The sequence below is a fragment of the Urocampus carinirostris genome, chromosome 4 (genome assembly GCF_059441175.1).
Source record: "Urocampus carinirostris isolate Australia breed hairy pipefish chromosome 4, RoL_Ucar_1.0, whole genome shotgun sequence".
Classification (NCBI taxonomy): Eukaryota; Metazoa; Chordata; class Actinopteri; order Syngnathiformes; family Syngnathidae; genus Urocampus; species Urocampus carinirostris.
Genome location: NC_142352.1, coordinates 32818178 through 32838711, shown reverse-complemented (window position 1 = coordinate 32838711; position 20534 = coordinate 32818178). Strand labels below are relative to the sequence as shown.

Here is a 20534-nt window from a genome sequence, read left to right as displayed (position 1 = left end):
TTACAGTGTGCTTCACATTTCCCAATAGCGGCCGTGCAGCCATGTAAGGCGCTAACCTGCTTATTGGGGGTATTAGGGGTTCAGTGTCTTACCCAAGGACACTTCGACATGTAACACGGAGGAGCCGGGATTCGAACCGCGATCTTTTGATCCCAAGACGAGCGCTTTACCTCCTGAGCCAGGGGCCTCCTACACACTTTAATCGGTAGCTACAGGAAACACCACTTGGAAGTGGGGGCCTTCTCAAAGTGTGGACAAAGATCTGATTAAAGCCAATCCTGCCATTTAAAGGTGATTTTCCTACTGAAATTATTCCCAGGGGCTTAATATTAATGATGAGCTGGATCAAATCCTTTATAATAGTTTGTTATTTTTTAAACAGTTTTGGCACTCTGGAACATATTTTTACGTATAGCACTGAATGAGTTAAAGTGGATTTCTTTTTTTGTTAAACCATATTTACACTATCAACCAAGCTTTATGGCATACAACTGATTTAGCAGAACCAGTATATTTTGTTTGCAAAAACAGCTTTTTCCAAAAAAAGATGGTGTAAACATATGTAAGAACTTGACACAATTAAATGGCACCTTTGGTAACTCACTTGTACATCCAACAAAAATATAAATCAGTGCAATCACACATTTTAAAGTGTATTTCTGAATTTTTATTTAATTTTAATACCCAATGTAGTCGATGGAAATAACGATTTGAATTTCTGTCCCCGACTTTGGTTTGTACAAGTCCTTGAAAATACTTTAATTTTGTTGTTTTTTCAAGGATTAAAAAGTGCTTGTATTTGGGGTGAAGTGCTTGAAATTGTTGCCATGTTTCTCTACAAGTCTGCTTAAACTGATGCCACACTTCTCTGGTGGCTTCGCTTTTGCATTTCTTCTTTTCTCTTGATTAACAGCGGCTGGCATTAGTTTGTAGGGCATTGCCCTATGAAGCCTCATGGCCCCCGAGAGGTTCCGCCCAAGAGACAGGTGTATGCTACACCTAAACACGGCATACATTACCTATATTGGGAGAGATTATCTCAAAAACCAATATAGTTGCAATTTTCTCGATTTAAGTCATATGTCTTGATAAATGTAGGCGCAAGAGTAAAAATTGGATTTGTGAATTGCAGATATAATTCTTGGCTCTTTAAAATACATGATTCACACCAACAACAAAAAATGGCTGCACGGATCCCAGCGGTGGGGAAAAAAAGTGCAGTTTTGCCACCAACTCTGAACGCTCGTGTTTTAAAGGGCATGAATAGATTTTGTTTTGAATGGATTTCCATCAACACATTGGTATCGTGAACTTAAACAAATTTGGTTTCTGCCTGACGCTGGGCGATGATACCCGTGTGCTATTACAATATGTTTGTACTTAATACATAAGCCGTGTTTTTTCCACGCACTGATTTTTGGCCATTCCCTTCAGTTCCGCATCACTCTTTTTTTTCAGCCCTCTCGACAGTCCACAAAGTTACCTTTAATCCAGTAACAGATCTGGGCATATTTGAGAGGTGTAATTTTCACGGCTACGTTGAATTCTTGAGACGCCCCCTGACGCTCCACCCACTGATGGCCAGAAAATACACCTATCACCTTCCTCAGCCAGCGCCGACGCCGTCCCTCCCACATCCGGGCGTAAACGCCCGACCCGCTGGCCCCAGGTTGGGCGTCACAATGCTGGTAAAGAAGGTCAGACGTTTCTTCTCCGGCCTGGCAAAAACGGTACACCAGATGTCCCGGACGGTCGTTGTCGAATCCCGAGAAGTGAACCCGTTGCCCGGGGAGACTCCGCGAAGGGGGGCTCACACCCAGTTTCATGTGGCGGCGTTTGTGGGTTTTCTTGAGTTCTAAAAGAGCGTAGTCGTAGTCCATCCCGATGTCGTTAGCGTTGCCTTTGATCCAGCCTTTGGGTATGTGGGTGCGCTTGGCTCGGATCCACTGGAACTTCATCTTCTCCGAAACCATTGGGATGTCGATGGGGCCTACCTCAACTTGGTTGGTCAAGTTAGAAACTGGGGTGTGGAGGTCCCGCCTGGGTTTCAGAAAGCCCACTCTGAGCCTCTGGGCCCCTTTGACATAGTTTTTACCATCGTGAACACAGTGAGCTGCAGTTAAAACATGCCGGTCCCCGACGAGAGTACCAGAGCAGCCGGTGGACAGTTTGACAGCCGCTGAGAAAGGATACTTGAGTACAAAGTTTTGCCCGGCAATGCTGTATCGTCCGTCGTGACCGAAGATCTGACGCTTCCGTCTGGTATGTGACCGTTGACCATTTTCAGACACAGCAAAGGAGTATCCAGGGCTTTTGTCGGACCCGAGGTTAAGGCCGTAGATCCCAATGGCGGTCTCGGTGAGTCGACCGTTGGAGTGAAGAGTCTCGTAGGACAAAAACTGCCGCAGGTCCTGGTAGCTGGGCGGAGGCACGGTTTTGTGACATTCCGGGCCACAAGGCGAGGTGACCTCAAGGCGGGCTTGAGACAGGAAACTCGGGGCCGGGCGACTCTCGCTTTGCTGTGGGAGGACCACGGGGACGCGTTGGAGAATCCACCGAGGTCGTGAGAAGGTGAAGGCCGCGGGAAGGGTGACGAGGAACAGAAGTATGTGGATGAAGGGGAACCTGCAGACGACACCCAGAGGACTGATGATGAAACTCATTTCTGTGACTAGGATCTGAATAGTTCATGCTTTTTGTAATATTCGTAAATGCCTTAAAAAGAGAAACCAACAGAAATAAAACCGTTTTCCATACCCAAACTAAATCCCAATGCTGATTTCATTTAGACTAAAACACTGTGTCAAGCCCATGTTTGAGCCCCTTAGACCGCGCGCATGGAAAACATCCATGTTTCCAAAACCAGCATCATAGATTTGAAATGAACCGGCTGGGAACAGAGGAAGGGCTTTTCATCGCGTCGGAATTTAGCAAATGCAGACATGCACTGTATTTAATGAGCAAATATGTCCGGAGGGGCAAAGATCAAGCCTTAAGGGACTCTCATGGAAAATCCCTAAAGTGTCCTATTGGAATTGGCAATAAGTCTACTAGGCAAACAAAATAATATTGTCAAGGAGTATTTTTGGAACGCTTCGATCAACTCGGACTTAAATCCTAAGAACTGGACACTTGGACATGCCATTTCTCGCACTTTGGGATCACATGCAACTTTAAAAGATTAAACTAATATTGTATTTTAATGACTTTCGATGTACGTCTCCTATTCTTTAAGAATTTAGTCATGTAACTATTATTACAATTCATTACAGTTGATACTTGTTTCCTGACCTTTGGTAGACTTCGCAAGTAGTTTTTAAAGGGATAGTGTGTAATATTTGGTGCCTCCTAGTGGTACAAAAAATTGCAGTAAAAAACATTGATTTCAATACTAGGCAAAAATACACGAGCTATCGGACCAAAAAATCATGGGTTTATTAAACACTTAAGTTGGCGCCATGTTTGTCCGGCATCCTTTTGCCACCCAGTGCAGTGTATTACTGGCCCTTGCTCGTCCCACTTAATACAGTCCCCTCTAGTGGTCAAATATTACACATTTGGGGTTTTAAGGATGTCATCAACAACAGAATCTTAGGCAGTTTTGACAAAAACATGTTTTAATTGCGTACAAGTCAGGGCATTGATAATTGAATTCAATAGAGAATAATTATTTGAGTTAGTATATACATGTTTCCCAGTTGTTAAAATCCATCCATCCATTATTTGCACCATTTATCCTCAGTAGGGTTGTGGGGATGCTGGAACCCATCCCAGCTATCTTCAGGTAGTGTGGGCAGGGGACACTCTGAAGTGGTTGCCAGCTAACCTGATATGCATAAGCACGGGGAGACCATGCAAACCCCACACAGGATGATTTGATCCCATGACTTCTGAACTGCGCCACGAACGCGCTAACCACTCAGCCGCTGTCCCGCCAGTGCTAAAGTTATTTTAAAATAAGGTTCCATGAGTATATTACATCTATGGTAAATTAAACATGTATTTATTGTACACTTGTATCTTTTGAAAGTTTTACTTTTGGTTTGATTTCAGGGGGTCAGAATCCAGGAAAAACAATGCTATTAGGATACTCATTTTATCCTCGCTGGTAGCGCTTGAGCTCATCCTAACTGACATTTGGCAGTTTTTAAGTATGTTTAACAAAAAGGGTCATTTCTATACAGTACTTTTATATGTTCGCACTTAAGGAGTTGCGCAAATTTGAGACACCTTTACCAAATTAGCACCATCTTTATTTCAACAAAATCAATTTACTCCTAATGATATTTTACAGGTGGGTTGCATCATTTGAGGGGTCTTTCAAAAGATGAAAGTTAAATATTTTCTACATTAAGTACATATTATCAATGTCCAACTGAGTTCAAATAGCCCTTGTGCTTTATTTTTTTGACTGCGCCTTTTTTACTTTTATCAGCGCTGTTTGTGGTGGAACACATTAGATTCGGGTAATTGGCTGGGGGGAGTGCTGGAGTGTGACGTCATACTAGTCCCCGCAGGGTTTTTTGTTTGTATGTGTCAGTTTAGCATGAAAATGGTGAAAGTAAGAAAAGACCTGCTCCCAGTAGAGTCCATACGCCAATCCGATCCACAAAAAGATGAAAAAGAAATTTATTCAAGTGGATCTAAGAAATGGACATACTTGCACGTGCGACATGAGGAGCTTGACAGAGGCTGCATTGATGGCAAGCCAGGAGAAGGTGACAGAGAGAAACCAAGTTCCAAACTCTGTACAGCTCATTAAAGGTACTCCCAAACAGATTTTTTTTCTTTCAGGCACAGAATGTTTAGTCTTCTCCCGCACCCTTCTGCAAAAATGTTGCAAAATATTCCACGCGCCAGAGGAACTTGAGAAGTTTAGTCCCATAGTTGAACCACATGGCTTGTTTGCAGTAGAGTTGTGACATTGAAGGAACATAACACTTTTAAAATGGCAAATCTCATTGATACAACATTATTATTATTAATAATAATAATATTATTATTATTATGTAATGCCAGCATTTACAGCATTCAGCATATCTCTCATCTCTTCTTGGAAGTAGGCAATTGTGGCTTTTAAATTATTTTTGCTGTGTGTTTCGCTGTTGGTATAATTTTGTCTGGCTAGCTCCCGTTAGCGTCGGGGCTGCTGTGGGCTTTCCTGCTTTTTTACGTTTGTTTTTTTCTCCAGTTAGCCTCTTTTTGCCTGCTCGCCGTTTATTGTACCGTTACTGCGACCAGTTGCGACACAATGGCTAGGTATTCGTCACAAAAAGTAATAAAACTTTACTTAAAACACCGGTAACCCTTTTGAATAATTAACATGTCAAACAATATGGCGACTAGCTTGCTAGGGTGCTGGAGTTCCTCCGATGATGTCACAGTTTAGGATTACAAAAACAAGCTGTGTTGGGAGTAACAAAGGAATAGGTTACTGGGACGGAGTTACTTTTCTCGTTAACAAGTGCGGTAACGCGTCAATAAAATGAGGTAACCCAACTGCCGTAACAACATAGTGCGTTACTCGCTACTTTTGAAAGCAGATCATGAATTACGACGTCTTATATTTGACGATTCTTCTTTTGCTCTTAAGGTCGCACGCAGTCCTCAATTCGTCTGCACCACAATGCTACATACAAATACTCTGTGAGCTGGCATGTTTATATCTACGTGCAAAATATAACTGAATGCAGTTACAAGAGCACAGTAGTAAAGGAGCACTGAATTTCTCCCTACTGATATTCTGATATTCTCCTTACTGTATATACCCACATTTAAGCTGTATTTACAACTATAATATACTGAAATCAGAGGGTCAGTTTATATGTTTGTGAATCACAGGTAGTGAATGGGGAGGGGCGTGGCTTATTCAGGAACAACTAAATCAAGCAAACGTGAGCATGCAATTTATAGTAAAATTGTAAAATTATTTTTGCAATACCATCCCTGGAGAGAAAAAACACGTCTTGGATATTACCCAGAAAAGGCGAAGGAAATCTTCAACTGGTTTGAAGATAAATGACAAAATGGATATGGAGTGTCTTGGCAGTGATAGTTTGCAAGCTCTCAAGATATCCTTGAAATATGAAGGATTTTACACTTTCACAGGTTGGTGTACTCGTTTTCTTCTATTTCTTTTATCATGCGGATATTTTTCAATAGTTTTAGGGGTCTGCTTCAATGTGACTATAGTATAAAATGTAATTTGTACCTAGATGTACTTTCAAAGTAACACACTACTTTTTGGGTGTCAAAAACCTGGGGGGTACCTTATAGACACAATTTGATAGAAGTAACTAAAACTGTAACTAATTCCTTTTTTTCTAGTGACCCACCCAAGACTGAAGACAAAACATGCTGTCCTCAAAATGCATTATCTAGGGAAATAATTTTAAAATACCAATGGAATATGGAAAAAGAAAATCGTCCAATTCCTCACATTTTGCATGTTTAAGTATTTGGGATTACTTTTAAAGATCGTTTACTGTACTATCTAATCTGAGGTGCTGTTCAAATGAAAATGATTTTTTTCCCAAGCTCTAATTGTTGTTCACGTGAAATAATGTTCCTTGTAAATTGGTATTTGATAATATAAATAAAAATCATTTCGAATAATACTTACTGTGATTGTTTAGTCTTGGCGTACATCCTTCATGCAAGATAAACGCCGGCTGTCCAAGTTGAGCTCTCGCAGTTTTTGATGCTCAACTATTTGAGCGTCAAAGGCAGAAGCTGAAGTCTCCCGACTGCATCGAACTCATCGCAAAGTGATACGCGGAGTCCTCCTGCGACTGCAACGTTGTAGTGATGCGTAGTTCAAGAACGAAACGGCTTTATGAACATGCTTTATGATGTGAACTGCGAGAGTCGGCCCCCTTTGAAACGCTCACTTTTTCTATTTCTTTCTCCCTCACTTTTTGTTCCTCTCTTTCTTTCTCTTGGTCTATCCCTCTCTTTTTCTCTAATTCAATACTCTTAGGGATCATTTCTATAGTTTTTAACTAAGAGTCCCGACTCCTAGGCTTTGATTTTTGCATTCCGGAGATGGAATAAGAGCTTGCTCTGTCCACTCCACGCATCGGCCCGATATTGCAGTACCTCCGGGAACGGTGCATTCGCAATGATCGCAACAAGGCTTTAGGGCTAGGACCTTAGCTTGGCCTTTTGGCTGAGAGTAAGTGTCCCGGCTCCTAGGCTTTGTAGCGTATTATGAACTGACCGATAACGGATAATGAATAATGAATAACGAAGATAGCTAAATAACCCTTAAACCCCCCCCCCTCTTTATCGTTCTATAATTCTATCTGTTTCAGTTTTTTTCTGTCTCTCTCTATTACGGTTTTTCCATCTCTTTCTCTCTCCTAATGTCTCTTTTTCAATGTTTTCTCTATTTCATTTTCTTCATTTTCTCTCATTTTTTCTATCTCTCTAATTGATCTAACATTGACATTTACATTTGTTTGTTTGTTTGAGTTTGTTTTCCACAAATGCAAAGGGGGAGGAGTTTAAATATGACTGCCATCTTTCAAAGGCAGTCAGATGTTACCCTAGATGTGGAAAAATGCCCAAAAAATCTGACCCAGAACTTTTGATTTTGTTGACACAGCATTTTATTTTTCCTAGTAAAACATTTTACTCTCCCTGGCCAGAACGACATTGGATATCAACACCATCTTTCATAGGCAGTCTGGTAGGTTACCCCAGATGTTAAAACAGCCACAAAAGCTGACTGCATTCTTTTGTTGTATCCTACTCATTAGTTTTTCTAGAAAGACATTGTATTCTCCCCGGCCAGAGACGGTTTGGACAGGGTGACTTTATTTCATTAGCAATCAGGTAAATTACTCTAAAGGTGATAAAGCAAAAGAAAAGAAAATGAATCAGCCCTTTTTTGTTTTGGTTTGACTCAGCAGTTTTCCAGAAAGACACCACCATCTTTCAGGACCATAAAAACATTTAATTTCAACACGATGTCTTGCAGACAGTTGGAAAGGTTGACCTATATGGCAAAAAATGATGTTACATGTGAGATCAAGAATGATTTACAGTACTTCTAAAACAGCCTTTCATTCTTCCTTTTGTGCAGGATGTCCTTTATTTTTGAAAATGTCTTTTTGTAAACTCGTGTTGCTTCGTGCTTGTGAGAAAGTCATTTGTGTTTGAGCTGCTTATGAAAGAAGCCATGTGTTTGGCTGTGCCCACTGTTGTCACGGAGACGCACATTCCCTGGACTACTGTCCGTGTTCATTGTCAAAAGTCCAGCCACTCTCATGCTTCTGTCGCCCGACACAATCGAAAAATTGTCGGACACCTTCGTGTCCCGCGTTTATGCTTTACTCCCTTCTAGACTCCTTTTTTGTTTTCCTGTTTTTGTGCCTCTCACTTTCTCATTTCTTACCCTTTTCGTTGTCCCCTAAGGCCACAAAACAGCTGTTCGGCTCCAGTTGCTCACCACAAAGGGCCTTTAAGCGGTTATTCGCTGCGAAATGTTTGGGAACGTGGGCCAAGTCTCAGGACGAGTCCAAGAGGAACTCACAACACAAAGTCTGTTTCCTATACAACTCTTAAATCTTCATGACAAAGAGTAAACACTGTTAGCTGATACCAAACACAACCGAGAAAGAATGCTAATAGACGCATTTTGTCATTGTGAGGACCAAGAATTATTTGATCACCTGCGAGGGTTGAGACAATGTTTTTGTTAGGGATCTAAGCGTGTATATCGATTTGTCTGTTTGTGTGTCTGTCCACCTTGGCCATTATCTTTTGCAGGCAATCGGGTAGGGTACCATAAATGTTAAAACTTTTGTTGACTAAGCATTTTTTCCAGAAAGACACTCCACTCTCTGAGGCTGGAAAAACATTGTATATCAATGCCATCTTTTACAGTCAAGTAGGTTACTTCATACATGAAAACTACTCTTGAAATCGAACTTGGCATTTTTGGTTTTGTTGACTGTCCCAGAGAGATATAAGTTTTGTCAGGATCACAATCCTTCACAACCAATCGGGTAGGTCACTGTACAGGAGAATGTGCTTCAAAAACGGACTCACCCCTACCGGTTTTGCTGACTTAGCAGTTTTTTCCAGAAAGACATCTTTGTCTTCCAGACTACAACATTACATTTGAACACAATTTCTTGCAGTTAGAAGGGTTGCCCTATCTGGGGAAAAAAATGCCCCCCAAAAGTGGACAACTCTTTTAATTTTGCTAACTCGTCTTTTTTTCTCAAGAAAGACATTCCGCTCTCCTAGAAAAGAACAACATTTAATATAAACTCCATCTTTTTACAAGTAGTCAGATAGGTTACCCCAGATAAAAAAAACCTGCCCAAAATAGCTGACCAGACATTTGGGTTTTGCTGACTCAGCAGCTCTTCAAAGAAAAAAAGACATTTTACTCTCTCAGGCCAGAACAAGTTAGGCCATGATCACAGTCGTTTGCAAGCAATCATGTAGGTCACTCTAGAGGTGAATAACCCTCCCAAAAAGGGAAATTCCACCCAAAAATGCTTTTGCGTCTCAACGCGGTTGATGCCCTAATGGAGCACAGCCATTCCGTTCATATTATTTCAGTTGTCACCAGATAAATATGTAAACCATCTGAGAAAAGTGAGTAAACTCTGAATTCCATAAATATTTTCTCCAGGGTCAACGTTGAAGGAACGGCGGTTGCTACAAAGTGAAGATATCAGTGTAGAACAGGGGTGGGCAAACTACAGCCAGCGGGCCACATCCGCCCTGCTTGCTTTCTTAATCCAAACAAAAAAATATGACAATATATGGTGAAATTTCATGAAATGTCCTATTTGTTAACAGATTCCTTATTTTTTTCCTCCTGGTGGTCTAGGCCTCCTGCCAAATTTGTAGTATTTTCATAGTAGTATTTTTGTCTTATTTGTTTGGTATATTTTTTCTTTTCGTAATGAAAATAAAATAATACAAGAAAGCACTACATTTTTGTGGTAATTTTGTGCTATTTTTGTAGTATTTCTAATGGAGACCTGCCAAAGCAGTGGAAGAAGCAACAGCCGCCCTCAGGAATAAGGTCTATCTATCTATCTATCTATCTATCTATCTATCTATCTATCTATCTATCTATCTATCTATCTATCTATCTATCTATCTATCTATCTATCTATCTATCTATCTATCTATCTATCTATCTATCTATCTATCTATCTATCTATCTATCTATCTATCTATCTATCTATCTATCTATCTATCCTTCTACCTTGGTCATATCACTCAAGAGGCAGCAAGACACACACACATACAATAACAAAGAAAATAAAAGGGAAATAAATAGCACCCAAGTTGGTCATGCTTTCGTCCGGTGATTCGGCAAAATCGTGGTGGCAACAGAAAATATTGAACTTCAGGAACTTTTACTTGAGGGTGTACTCATTTTTGTTACCAGGGGTTTAGCTACTGATGGCTATATTTGAAATTTATTGAGGGGGGGAAATAAATTTACACTGCTTTATAAGCTTTACACAGACGACATTTCATTATATTTCTTCTGTGATGTTCTTTTAAACATTATGATGAAATATCTGCAGAAATGTGAGGTGTATATTCACTTTTGTATAATATATCCTACATCATGTGCTCTGTAACGTCAAATGTGTATTTGTATAGCTCTCAAACACAAGAAGTCTCAAAGGGCTGCACAGACTACAGACTACTGATACACCAACAATAGTAATATTTATTACACCAAAAAAAAGAAAAACATACTACTACAGAAATATTACAAAACTACTAAACAATTCTATGAAAATACTACAAGAAAATACTACAGAAATACTACAAAATACTAGTACAGTAATACTACAATACAAACATACTACTACAGAAATATTAAAAAAACTACCTAATTAATACTACACAAATACTATGATAAAAATACTAAAAAACTACGACAGAAATACTACAAAATACCACTACAGTAATATTAAATTACAAACATTCTGTACTACTACAGAAATTTAACTTAGCTTTATTTATGATTGTCATGATATTTTGACCAGTTCTGTTTGGAGGGCCAGATTCAAAAGCCTGTCAAGCTGCATGTGACTCACAGGCCGTAGTTTGACCACCCTTGAGTTACAAGTAAAGTTATGTTTATTTGTGACACCCTTAATCACAAGAAGTCTCAAAGGGCTGCACAGACTACTAATACACCATCAACGGTAATATTTATTACACCAAAAAAAAAAAAACTATGGAAAAACTGCAGAAATATAACTACAGCAATACTGTAATACAAAAATACGACCACAGCAACATTACATAACTACTAAAGAAATCGTACAAAAGTACTACAAGAATACTACTGCAGTAATACTTTAAAACAAAAATGCTACTACAGAAATACGACAAAATACTATAGAAATACTACAAACATACTACAATAATACTATGATAAGAAAATAAAATTACACTACAAAAATACTACAACAGAAATATGAAAGGAATACAAACAAATATTAATACATTAATACTAAGAAAACAGATATACTACAAAAATACTGCTGCAGAAATACTGCAAAATACTACAAAAACAAAACTACAGTAATACAAAAAACACGACATAAATACTACTACTGTCATGAACCAGGATGGAATCTTGGACTCAATTGTGTTCGTTTTAAAGGAATCTTTATTGGATTGAGCTGACAGAGCTGGCTTTGGGAGCCGATGGTTGTCGGTCGCTAGCAGCGTTGGACGGAACGGCAGTTCCGTGACAGGTAAGCAGAATCAATACGTCTTAGAGGGCAGGTCGATGGCCAGGGCAGGAGAGTAGATCGTAAACGCGGGGCAGAAACAGGTCGGAACCGAAGGCAGGAATCAAAACAGGAGAGTAGTCTTTGGTACTTGGTAATCTGGCAAAACACACAGGAACACAGAAGTACGGTCTGACGTCCTTCTCTGGACGCTGACCGCTTAAGAGGAGAACGTCAGCCAATCAGAGAGCGCGCTCCGGCAAGCCAAAAGATTGCCGAAGTGTCTTCACTTCGGCAATCATGACAAATACAGTAATACTATAAAACAAAAATACTACAACAAAAATATCACAAAACTACTAAAGGAATACTAAAAAAATACTGTTACAGAAATACTACAAAATACTACAGAAATTCTATAAAAACACTACAGTGAGACAATGATACAAAAATACAACTACACTAATTTTAGGACAGAAATACTGCAAAAATACCACAGAAATAATACAAATATGTCATGATTACCGATGTGAATCACCCATCTGCCCACTCATTTGGCGCCAACTGCTACGGGATCTGATTGGCTCCCTGTCCCTATTTAAACCCAGTCCTGTCACTCTCCTGTTGTCAGTCCGTCCGCAAACCTCTGTTGATACAAGGTAAGCCTTTTTTGACCCTGACTCCCGCCTGTCCCATTTTTCCTACCGTTTGTCTCCGACTACGACCTGTTTTGATCCCGACTACGTCTACTCTCCCGTCCCGGCTTACGACTCGTTTCCGACCCTGACCACGTTTTTGCTCTCCTGTCCCAGCTATCAACCTGTTTTTTTCTATCCTCGACACCGCCATCTTCCTCACAATCCGAGTGCGAGAGCGACTTGCTTCCCGTGTCCAGCGAACACCGGATCGTGGGCGCAGCCCTTCCTCTTTCTTTCCATAAAACCGGTGGTAAACGTTACGCAATTGGGTCCTGATCCCGTTCTGGTCGTGACAAAAAATACTACTGTGAAAACAATTTCAATATAGTTCAATATAGTTCTACAGAAATTCTACAAAACTACTACAGAAACATGAAGGAAATACTAAACAAAATAGCCATACATTAATACTAAGAAAATACAGATATACGACAAAATACTGCTGCAGAAATACTGCAAAATACTACAAAAATGAAACTACGGCAATACTAAAAAATATTACAAAAATACACAGAATAATGTATGGAATTTATCATTCAATTTGGAATCGAATCACTGTGCATGTCAAACGCGTGCAGGAATTTCAACAAATCTTCACCTTCCTGATAACCTCGCTCTGATTTCCTGCACGTGAATGTTGTTTTCCTTCAGTATCACGTTTTGCGTCCGCGTCGTCATTTTGCAGGTGGGCCGCATTTTCGTCCGCATGCTAGCTAAAATTTTGGGGGTTTCCCGCGTCGTTATGCATTGGTCTCTCATCGGCACATGAGTGATGACTTGTTCATTGAGTGATTTTAAGCCTTTCCTTTCATTTTGTAAGGCTCATCATGTGGCTTCCTGCCCCTTTGGAAAATGACACCCGGCTGGTGAAAGATCTACAGCAGCACTGGGAGCAACAGTATGGACCTGTTTTTGAGTCTAAAACACATATATCCATATTCTGCATCGTTTATCCTCAGTAGGGTCGCGGGGGTGCTGGAGCCCATCTCAGCTATCTCCGAGCAGTGGGCAGGGGACACCCTGAACTGGTTGCCAGCCAATCGCAGGGCACAGGGAACAGACACCTCACTCGCTCACTCACACCTAGGAACAATTTGGACAGACCAAGCACGTTGAGAACATGCAAACTCTGCACAGGAAGACAGATAGCTGGATTTAAACCCATGACCACAGAACTGTGCAGGGGACACGCTAACCACTCAGCTGCTGTCTTCAAATTAGATGTCCATCCATCTATTATCTGCATCCTCAGTAGGGTTGCAGGGGTGCTGAAGCCCATCCCGGGCAGTGAGCAAGGGACACCCTGAACTGGTTGCCAGCCAGTCGCAGGGCACACGGAGACAACTTACTCGTTCATTCACACCTAGGGAAAATTTGGACAATTAACCTGACATGCATTTTTTTTGAATGTGGGAGGAAACCGGAGTGCCCAGAGAAAACCCACACAGGCACAGTGAGAACATGCAAACTCCACACGGGGAGGTTGCGGTAGCTGGACTTGATTCCTGAACCTGGGGGGCTGCGCACTAACCACCCAGCCGCCGTGTCACCCCAAGTTTGAAATCACTGGTTCAAATATGTCAGCATCCCATCTCTGAATATCTCCATGTTAAATTTGGAAATTTAACAATTGTCGTTTTGCTCTTACTCAAATATTTCTCACAAATGCAAAGTTGATAAACACTACAAGTGTCACCTCCGGAACAAAGGGTAGACCCAATCGCGTAACGTTTCTCACAAGATTATTGAGATAGAGAGAGGAAGGGCAGCGCCCGCGATCCGGCGCTCGCTACGCGGGATGCAAGACGTTCTCGCACTCAGATTGTGATCCGAATACGAAAGTGGATCTTCCGTAGCGAGCGATGGCGGTGTCACGGACGGAAAAACAGGTCGGTAGCCGGGACAGGGAGAACAAAAGCGTGGTCGGGGTCGGAAACGGGTCGTAAGCCAGGGTGGGAAAATAGACGTAGTCGGGATCAAAAATGGGTCGTAAGCCGGGACGGGGCAGCAGACGTGGTCGGGATCAAAACAGGTCGTAGCCGGAGACAAACAGGAGCAAAAACGGGACAGGCAGGAGTCAGGGTCGAAAAAGACTTGCCTTGTATAAACTGAGGTTTGCAGACGGACTGACAACAGGGGACTGCCAGGACAGGGTTCAAGTAATGACAGGGAGCCAATCAGAACCCGCGGCGGTTGGTGGCAAAAGAGCGGGCACAGGTGAGTCACGTCAGTAATCATGACAACAAGAGATTCAATCTTACTGAGAAAAAAAAAATCAGTAATTGTTTCCTAATCTTACATCTCTAAATTATAATTGTGAGCCTCCAAAAAGACCCCCAGCCCTCTAGCTAAGGCATACTTGAGGCCCCTGTGAGAATGTTTTTTTTCTACCTAGTGTCGTACGCTCTGCCCCCTTAAAGGGACACTGTGTATCATTTAGCGCCTCCTAGTGGTTAAAAAACGTCATTTATTTAAAAGAAAACAATATTGATTTGAATCATAAGAAAGTAATACAAAGACTATCCTATAAATGTGTATTCTATTGAATACTCCTAAGTGGAGAAATTTGTATTTATTAAACATAAAATGAGTTCTGACACAATTGTCAGCCATCGTGTTGCTAATGGTACCCTCAAAAAACAAAAACCTGTCTTTTTGTCTTTCTCTTTCCTTTTTGCCTTTCTTCTTTTCACTTTTCTTCTTTCTATTTACATTTTGATTTTTCTTTTTAACTTTTACTACACTACTACACTAGGGGGCAGTGGCACTTCCTCTAAGGAGGGCACTGGAGGTTTTCTTCTTCCATGACAGAAAACAATTGAGAAGCAATGATTTAGATTGGACATAAGTATTGTTAGGAATTAAATATTAAAAAATGTATTGTTTACCAAATTGTTCGAATTAGTTATCTGAATCCATTAACTAAACACAACTTACATTCGCCTAACAATGCATGCTCGTTTCTTTGTGGAAAAATGAACAAGAGACCGGCATTTCCACACGGGGGAAGATTCAATTTCTTAAATAATAAACTAAGTGAATTCCATCAAATTAGCCGAATTATTGTCGAGCCTCTTCTCAATTGTCCCTCTCAATCGATCTTCTGAAGTTCTTCCTCTGCCCACGCCTTTCTCCCAAGCTGGTGTGTCAGCTCCTCCCATGGGCGTGCTGACTCCTCCCATGGGCGGGCCAGAGACTCCCCACGTGGACTCCACCTCGTCTCCTCGATGTCTGGACCCCGAGCGATTATCAAATCAGTGCCTGGCCTCCTGCTTCTTGGCCTTCTCCGTCAGAGTCCTGCTTTCGACAGAACTAAACAAAACATTCACATTCGGAACGGCGTGACCTGTCAGTGAACTTAAGCCTTCTCTGTGAAAAATCTTCATTGCATTCAATAAATGTAACTTGTATAAAATCCTTCAGTATTATTATCAGTCAATACTCTTTTTGCCTGGATTATGAGGGGATGTCTGCCCAAATTTTAGAACATTACCATTTATTTCACGAAATAATAAACACATAAATAAGCCAAAGCCAAAGCATAAAGAGTGACACCATAAGACTCAGACAGACCACCAGAAAATCACTTTTCCTGTTATGGAACTAAATCTTTCACTATGCTTGTTGGCTCATGTGTGTTTTTAACAAAGGTACATCCTGGTTGTGTCATTTGTTGAAAATGAAGCGAATGAACTTTAAAGAGAAAATGTGAAATGAATTCATATTTAGAGGTTATTGTTTTGTTTTTAAACAAACAAATATATCTACTATTTGCACTCGCCTTTCTCAATGTCTCGCATAATCCGTCTGTATTACAAAAGCATATGTTTCCATTTGCCCTCCGGTGGCCATGACGCCTCTATGAGGTAACGGATCGGATCCACAAACTAATTGAAGGCTTCCTGCCCTTGTTATCCTTTGTGCCTGCTATGGTCACTCACGCCCACCTTCTTCACACAAGGAAAACAGTTGCCATATTTAATTCCCTAGTCATGCACAGCGTGATTACCAAACAGCAGGAGGTGTGGAGTGTAACCCCCTTTAAAAAGATTGTAAGAAATAAACAAGACATCACAGACATCCTAGCATGTGCCGCTAGCTAGTCTTCCATAATTGCTTGCTTCAGTCAGAACAGGCCCGTCAACGTATACGATAAACAGGACCTGAGATTATCAGTAGCAATTGTTAACTTGGTTGCTTGGAATTGGAAGACCAATTCAGTCTTGTTCTTTGTTGACACAACCGGTGAATGTGTGACTCACAAAAGACAAAAAACGCAAAGTAGGCGAATTTTGGGGAGTTTTGGTAGTCAAGTCATTTTTATTTGTATAGCCCTTAATCACAAAGAGTGTCAAAGGGCTGATAGAAGTTGAGTGACATCCACTCTTTAATCTCAGTGAGGCAGGCCTCCAAATTTCCACAATTTAGTGTGGCAGATTCCTCCATCGGAAGATATAGTTGAGTGTCATCTGCGTAGCAATGGAAACTGATATTATACTTGCGAATAATATGACCTAATGGAAGCATGTAAATGCTGAAACGAAGGGGGCCAAGTACTGAACCCAGCTGAACACCACAGTTAACACTAAAGGGCTCAGATGTCATTGCACCATATTAAACACAGTGCGTCCTATCTGAGAGATAGGATCTGAACCATAAGAGGACCGTTCCTGAGAAACCAATCCATTCTAGTTCTAGTAAGATATTATGGTCCACTGTGTCAAAGGCAGCACTAAGGTCCAGCAGCAGCAAGAATGATGAAGCGCTGGAGCCAGTAGAAGATCATTGGTTACCTTAATCAGGGCTGTCTCAGTAGAGTGGTTAGCCCTGAATCCTGATTGCATTGATTCAAAAAAATCATTTAGCTGTTGTGCCACAACTTTTTCAAGTACTTTAAAAAGAAACGGTAGGTTTGACACTGGTACTGTTTGGTACTGTTCCCTTTGAAGTATTGACTTGACACGCCTAATTTTTGTGTGAATTTACAAGTTGTTGTACGAGAAGTTGCCCCATTCTGTCAGAACCAGAACAAATGGTAGACCCAAACCCGTAACGTTTCACACAAAGGTTTATTGGGATATCGAGAAAGTCAGGTGCGAGGAATCAAACGCCAGCGATTCGGTGCTCGCTGGAAAGGAGGAGCAAGCAGCTCACGGGATCGGAGCGTGATCGGAATGCGGAAGTGAGTGGATTTGCCGGGGCGCGAGATCGGAGCGTGGTCAAATGGGCAAAACTGGTCCATAGCCAGAGCAGGAAATCAGAGCGTGGTCGGTGGGCAAAAACAGCCGTCTGAACGCCAACGTCACCTGTTTCACAAACTATGATTGGCTCGAGGCGGTTCTCCACCAAAGTGAATGTGCCACGAGCCATTAAACTTGAAGAGACCTACCTGTACAAGGAAATATTTTGTGTTGTTTAATAACGAAAGGTCAAACAACTGCCAAGGGAGCAATCCTTTTGCAAGCGGGAAAAGGTTTATCCGCCACTTCCAGCCTAGAGGTATGATCATAAGCCCAAGCACAACCCATACCCTCCGAATTTCAGGCCGGGTTGGTACGTTGGGGTCGGGCAGAGATTCTCTCTCGCTGAATTTTTTATTATTATTATCCACCCATCATTGTTCTTCTTTGTCTCTATTTATACAGTATTGTTTAACTTAGATTTCTTTGCAAAAGACAGGCTTTACGTGGCTTCCCCCTCCTCTTTTGTTGCCAAATAAACACTTATAAAATGTATAATAAATGTCATCAAAACCGTATTGGATTCAATCTTACTTCAATCTTACCGAGGCGGGTCAGACTCTGTTCCGTTTCTAACATGCTTTCTCCTTCGAATGTTCGTCTGTCACTGATCTACTGGAATGACACGCAAGGTCTGTTTTGCAAACTTCTCAACTCGTCTTTTGATTGCCAGTATTCAGGATAAGATGCTCTTGAACCTTGGAAGTTTTGGTACGCGTAGTTGATGATGATGCCACCATTTCTGTATGTTTTTTTTATCGCTCGAGACCATACCTGTCAACCTGTACGTTTCTGCCGTACAAAGTACGTTTATTATGCATTTTAAGACGTGTACGACGTACAAGAAAATCTGTACGGAAAAACACAAATTTCTCAATGATTGGTACCATCCGGAATACACCGACTAATCACGAAACGCCACATCAATCAAGTCAAACGAGTTTTCTGAGGTAGCTTATATCTCGGTATCGTTTTTTTCGTTGCAAACAAAGCGAGCAGTTAGATGCTACTGTGCGCATGGGTCTGCCGCCTGGGGATTTCCTATCATGCATCATTATGATCAGGGGTTGATTGAGTAAATTTGAAATACATGTGATCTTAAAAAACATCGGATTTCATGTGGTAGTTGAGTAGTGAAAGCAAGTCCGTCTCTTTAGAGAACGGGCTTTTTCGGCTCAACTCATTGAGGAGAGCCGGCTCTCAAACGGCTCACTTGCTTTGATGCATTATATTACGAATTATTATGTTGTGTAAAGAAGTTAAGAAAAAAAGGAAGTATAAAAGAAGAAAATGAAAAAAGACAGGTTTGTGGTTATCCCTTTAATCAGTATATTACCAACAATAATTTAATGCAGAAAATGAACGAATAATTTGAATAGAAAAATCTATTATTCTACTTAATTATTTTGCATGTATTCTTTCCTTCGACAGGGAACGTCCAAGCTACTTCATTTCTGAACTTTTTTATTATAAACCTCATACATGTCGAGCAACTCAGTATCTCACAACAAAATGTTAATTAACAATATATATTATATAACGAACACATGTACAATATACCATGTTAAACTACATAAATAAAAGGGTTTGAAAAAAAAATATGGTGTAAGATTATTTTGTATTTTGTAAGGGAAAATATGACAGTTTGTAAGGGCATGGAGCCCTGGAGCTTGACAGGTATGCAGCAGAGATTCCAAGTAGGGATGCCTCTGTTGGAATACCTACTTGTTTTATTGACGTTGTGTTAAAATCATATGACAGAAAAAACAAATCATCAGGATATGGCCTGTGATTAGGAAAAGAAACAGGATAGGTGGAGGCTTCGGTAGAAGTAGCATATTTTGTATTTGTGTGACACAAAGTGCTTCAGGATGTGTGTGTGTGTACATGTGAGTGAGTGAGACACTGCACATTCACATGCGGTTCTGGGATAGATTTTGCGGGTGCGGCTCTTTGGCCTGATCTTTTGGTGCGGCCCCGTCAAACCTAGGGCCCACAGGCCCGATCCAGCCCGTTGGAGTATGCCAAAAAAGAAGCGATTCTCTATGTCATTTCTATCAAAAGTAAGGTTTTTTTGAAATAAATGCAAACCAAATGCCTCTGACTGCAGTAAATGATCTCCGCTCATCTTTAGTAGGCCCAACTTAGTAGTTTGATCTGATGCAGTCTAATCTTATTGCCCATGCACTTTTCAAACTTTTATTTTCCATTTATTTTTATGTATTTCAAACCAGTATGACAATTAAGGCAAAAACCTATTTCATAACCACTATCTCACCCTTTGACTCTCTATATCATGCTGTATCCTAATATGTTTATTATCTTTACCATCTATAAACTTTAACCTATTGATGACACGACAATGACCCCAAAAATGAGGATTTAAAAAAGAATATTCAGAATTGTCTGTTCGCCTCAAATACATGTCGTGGTGTGTATAGCTGTAGTTCAGATCTCATGTGGTTTGCTAAGAAATGTTCCAATCCTCCAAGTGACTATCACTTTTATTAACAACAGAATTTGTTCACAAGTTCGGAATGAGTGTGATTGTGTGTCTGACTTGTGTGTGTCTGGGTGGGTCCTCTTTTGGAGGACATTTCTCATTCCTAAAATATTTGTTTTAGATTTCAGTTTCATTACTTCTTTTTTTTTCTAAATCAACCCAAGACAGATTAAAGATGAGTGCCAAGTACTTAAACAAACACAGTGACCAGAAATTATTCTGTATTAAAGTATGAGAGTAAATTATTAAAGTATGGAGCCTGAATGCAGATTTAAGAAGGAAATTAAATGTTTTGGAGATGAAGTGTTTGACGATTATGTTAGGAGTGAGAAGATTGGATGGATTGAGAAATGAAATTGTGAGA

The 20534-nt window shown here is 40.7% G+C and overlaps 1 protein-coding gene, 1 long non-coding RNA gene and 1 pseudogene across 3 annotated transcripts; 2 read left to right on the top strand and 1 right to left on the bottom strand.

Moving 5' to 3' along the window:
* Nucleotides 1-652: 652 nt before the first annotated feature.
* LOC148367359 (serine protease 23-like) lies at nucleotides 653-6796 on the bottom strand. Its single transcript, XM_088334235.1, has 2 exons — nucleotides 6623-6796; nucleotides 653-2625 (listed from the first exon to the last, which is right to left on the bottom strand). Exons 1-2 carry the CDS (start codon nucleotides 6646-6648, stop codon nucleotides 1455-1457), a joined length of 1197 nt encoding a protein of 398 aa, XP_088190361.1. The 5' UTR covers nucleotides 6649-6796; the 3' UTR covers nucleotides 653-1454.
* A 185-nt stretch (nucleotides 6797-6981) lies between these two features.
* On the top strand, nucleotides 6982-7120 carry LOC148367358 (U2 spliceosomal RNA; annotated as a pseudogene).
* Nucleotides 7002-11737, top strand: LOC148367357 (uncharacterized). Of its 2 annotated transcripts, XR_015850196.1 has the most exons (4): nucleotides 7002-7174; nucleotides 7624-7690; nucleotides 9989-10048; nucleotides 11660-11737. It is a non-coding gene; the product is annotated as an uncharacterized LOC148367357 (long non-coding RNA). The 2 variants fall into 2 exon arrangements; XR_015850195.1 differs by lacking the exon at nucleotides 7002-7174 and having other exon boundaries at nucleotides 7324-7690.
* The last annotated feature ends 8797 nt before the right edge of the window (nucleotides 11738-20534 follow it).

What these genes read in the sequence shown, in the direction of transcription:
- LOC148367359 (XM_088334235.1), bottom strand. Translation starts at nt 6,648, where the DNA reads ATGTACGCCAAGACTAAACAATCACA. An exon ending in GCCAAGACTAAACAATCACA is followed by an intron (nt 2,626 to 6,622) that starts GTAAGTATTATT and finishes TGTCGTCTGCAG; the next exon opens with GTTCCCCTTCATCCACATAC.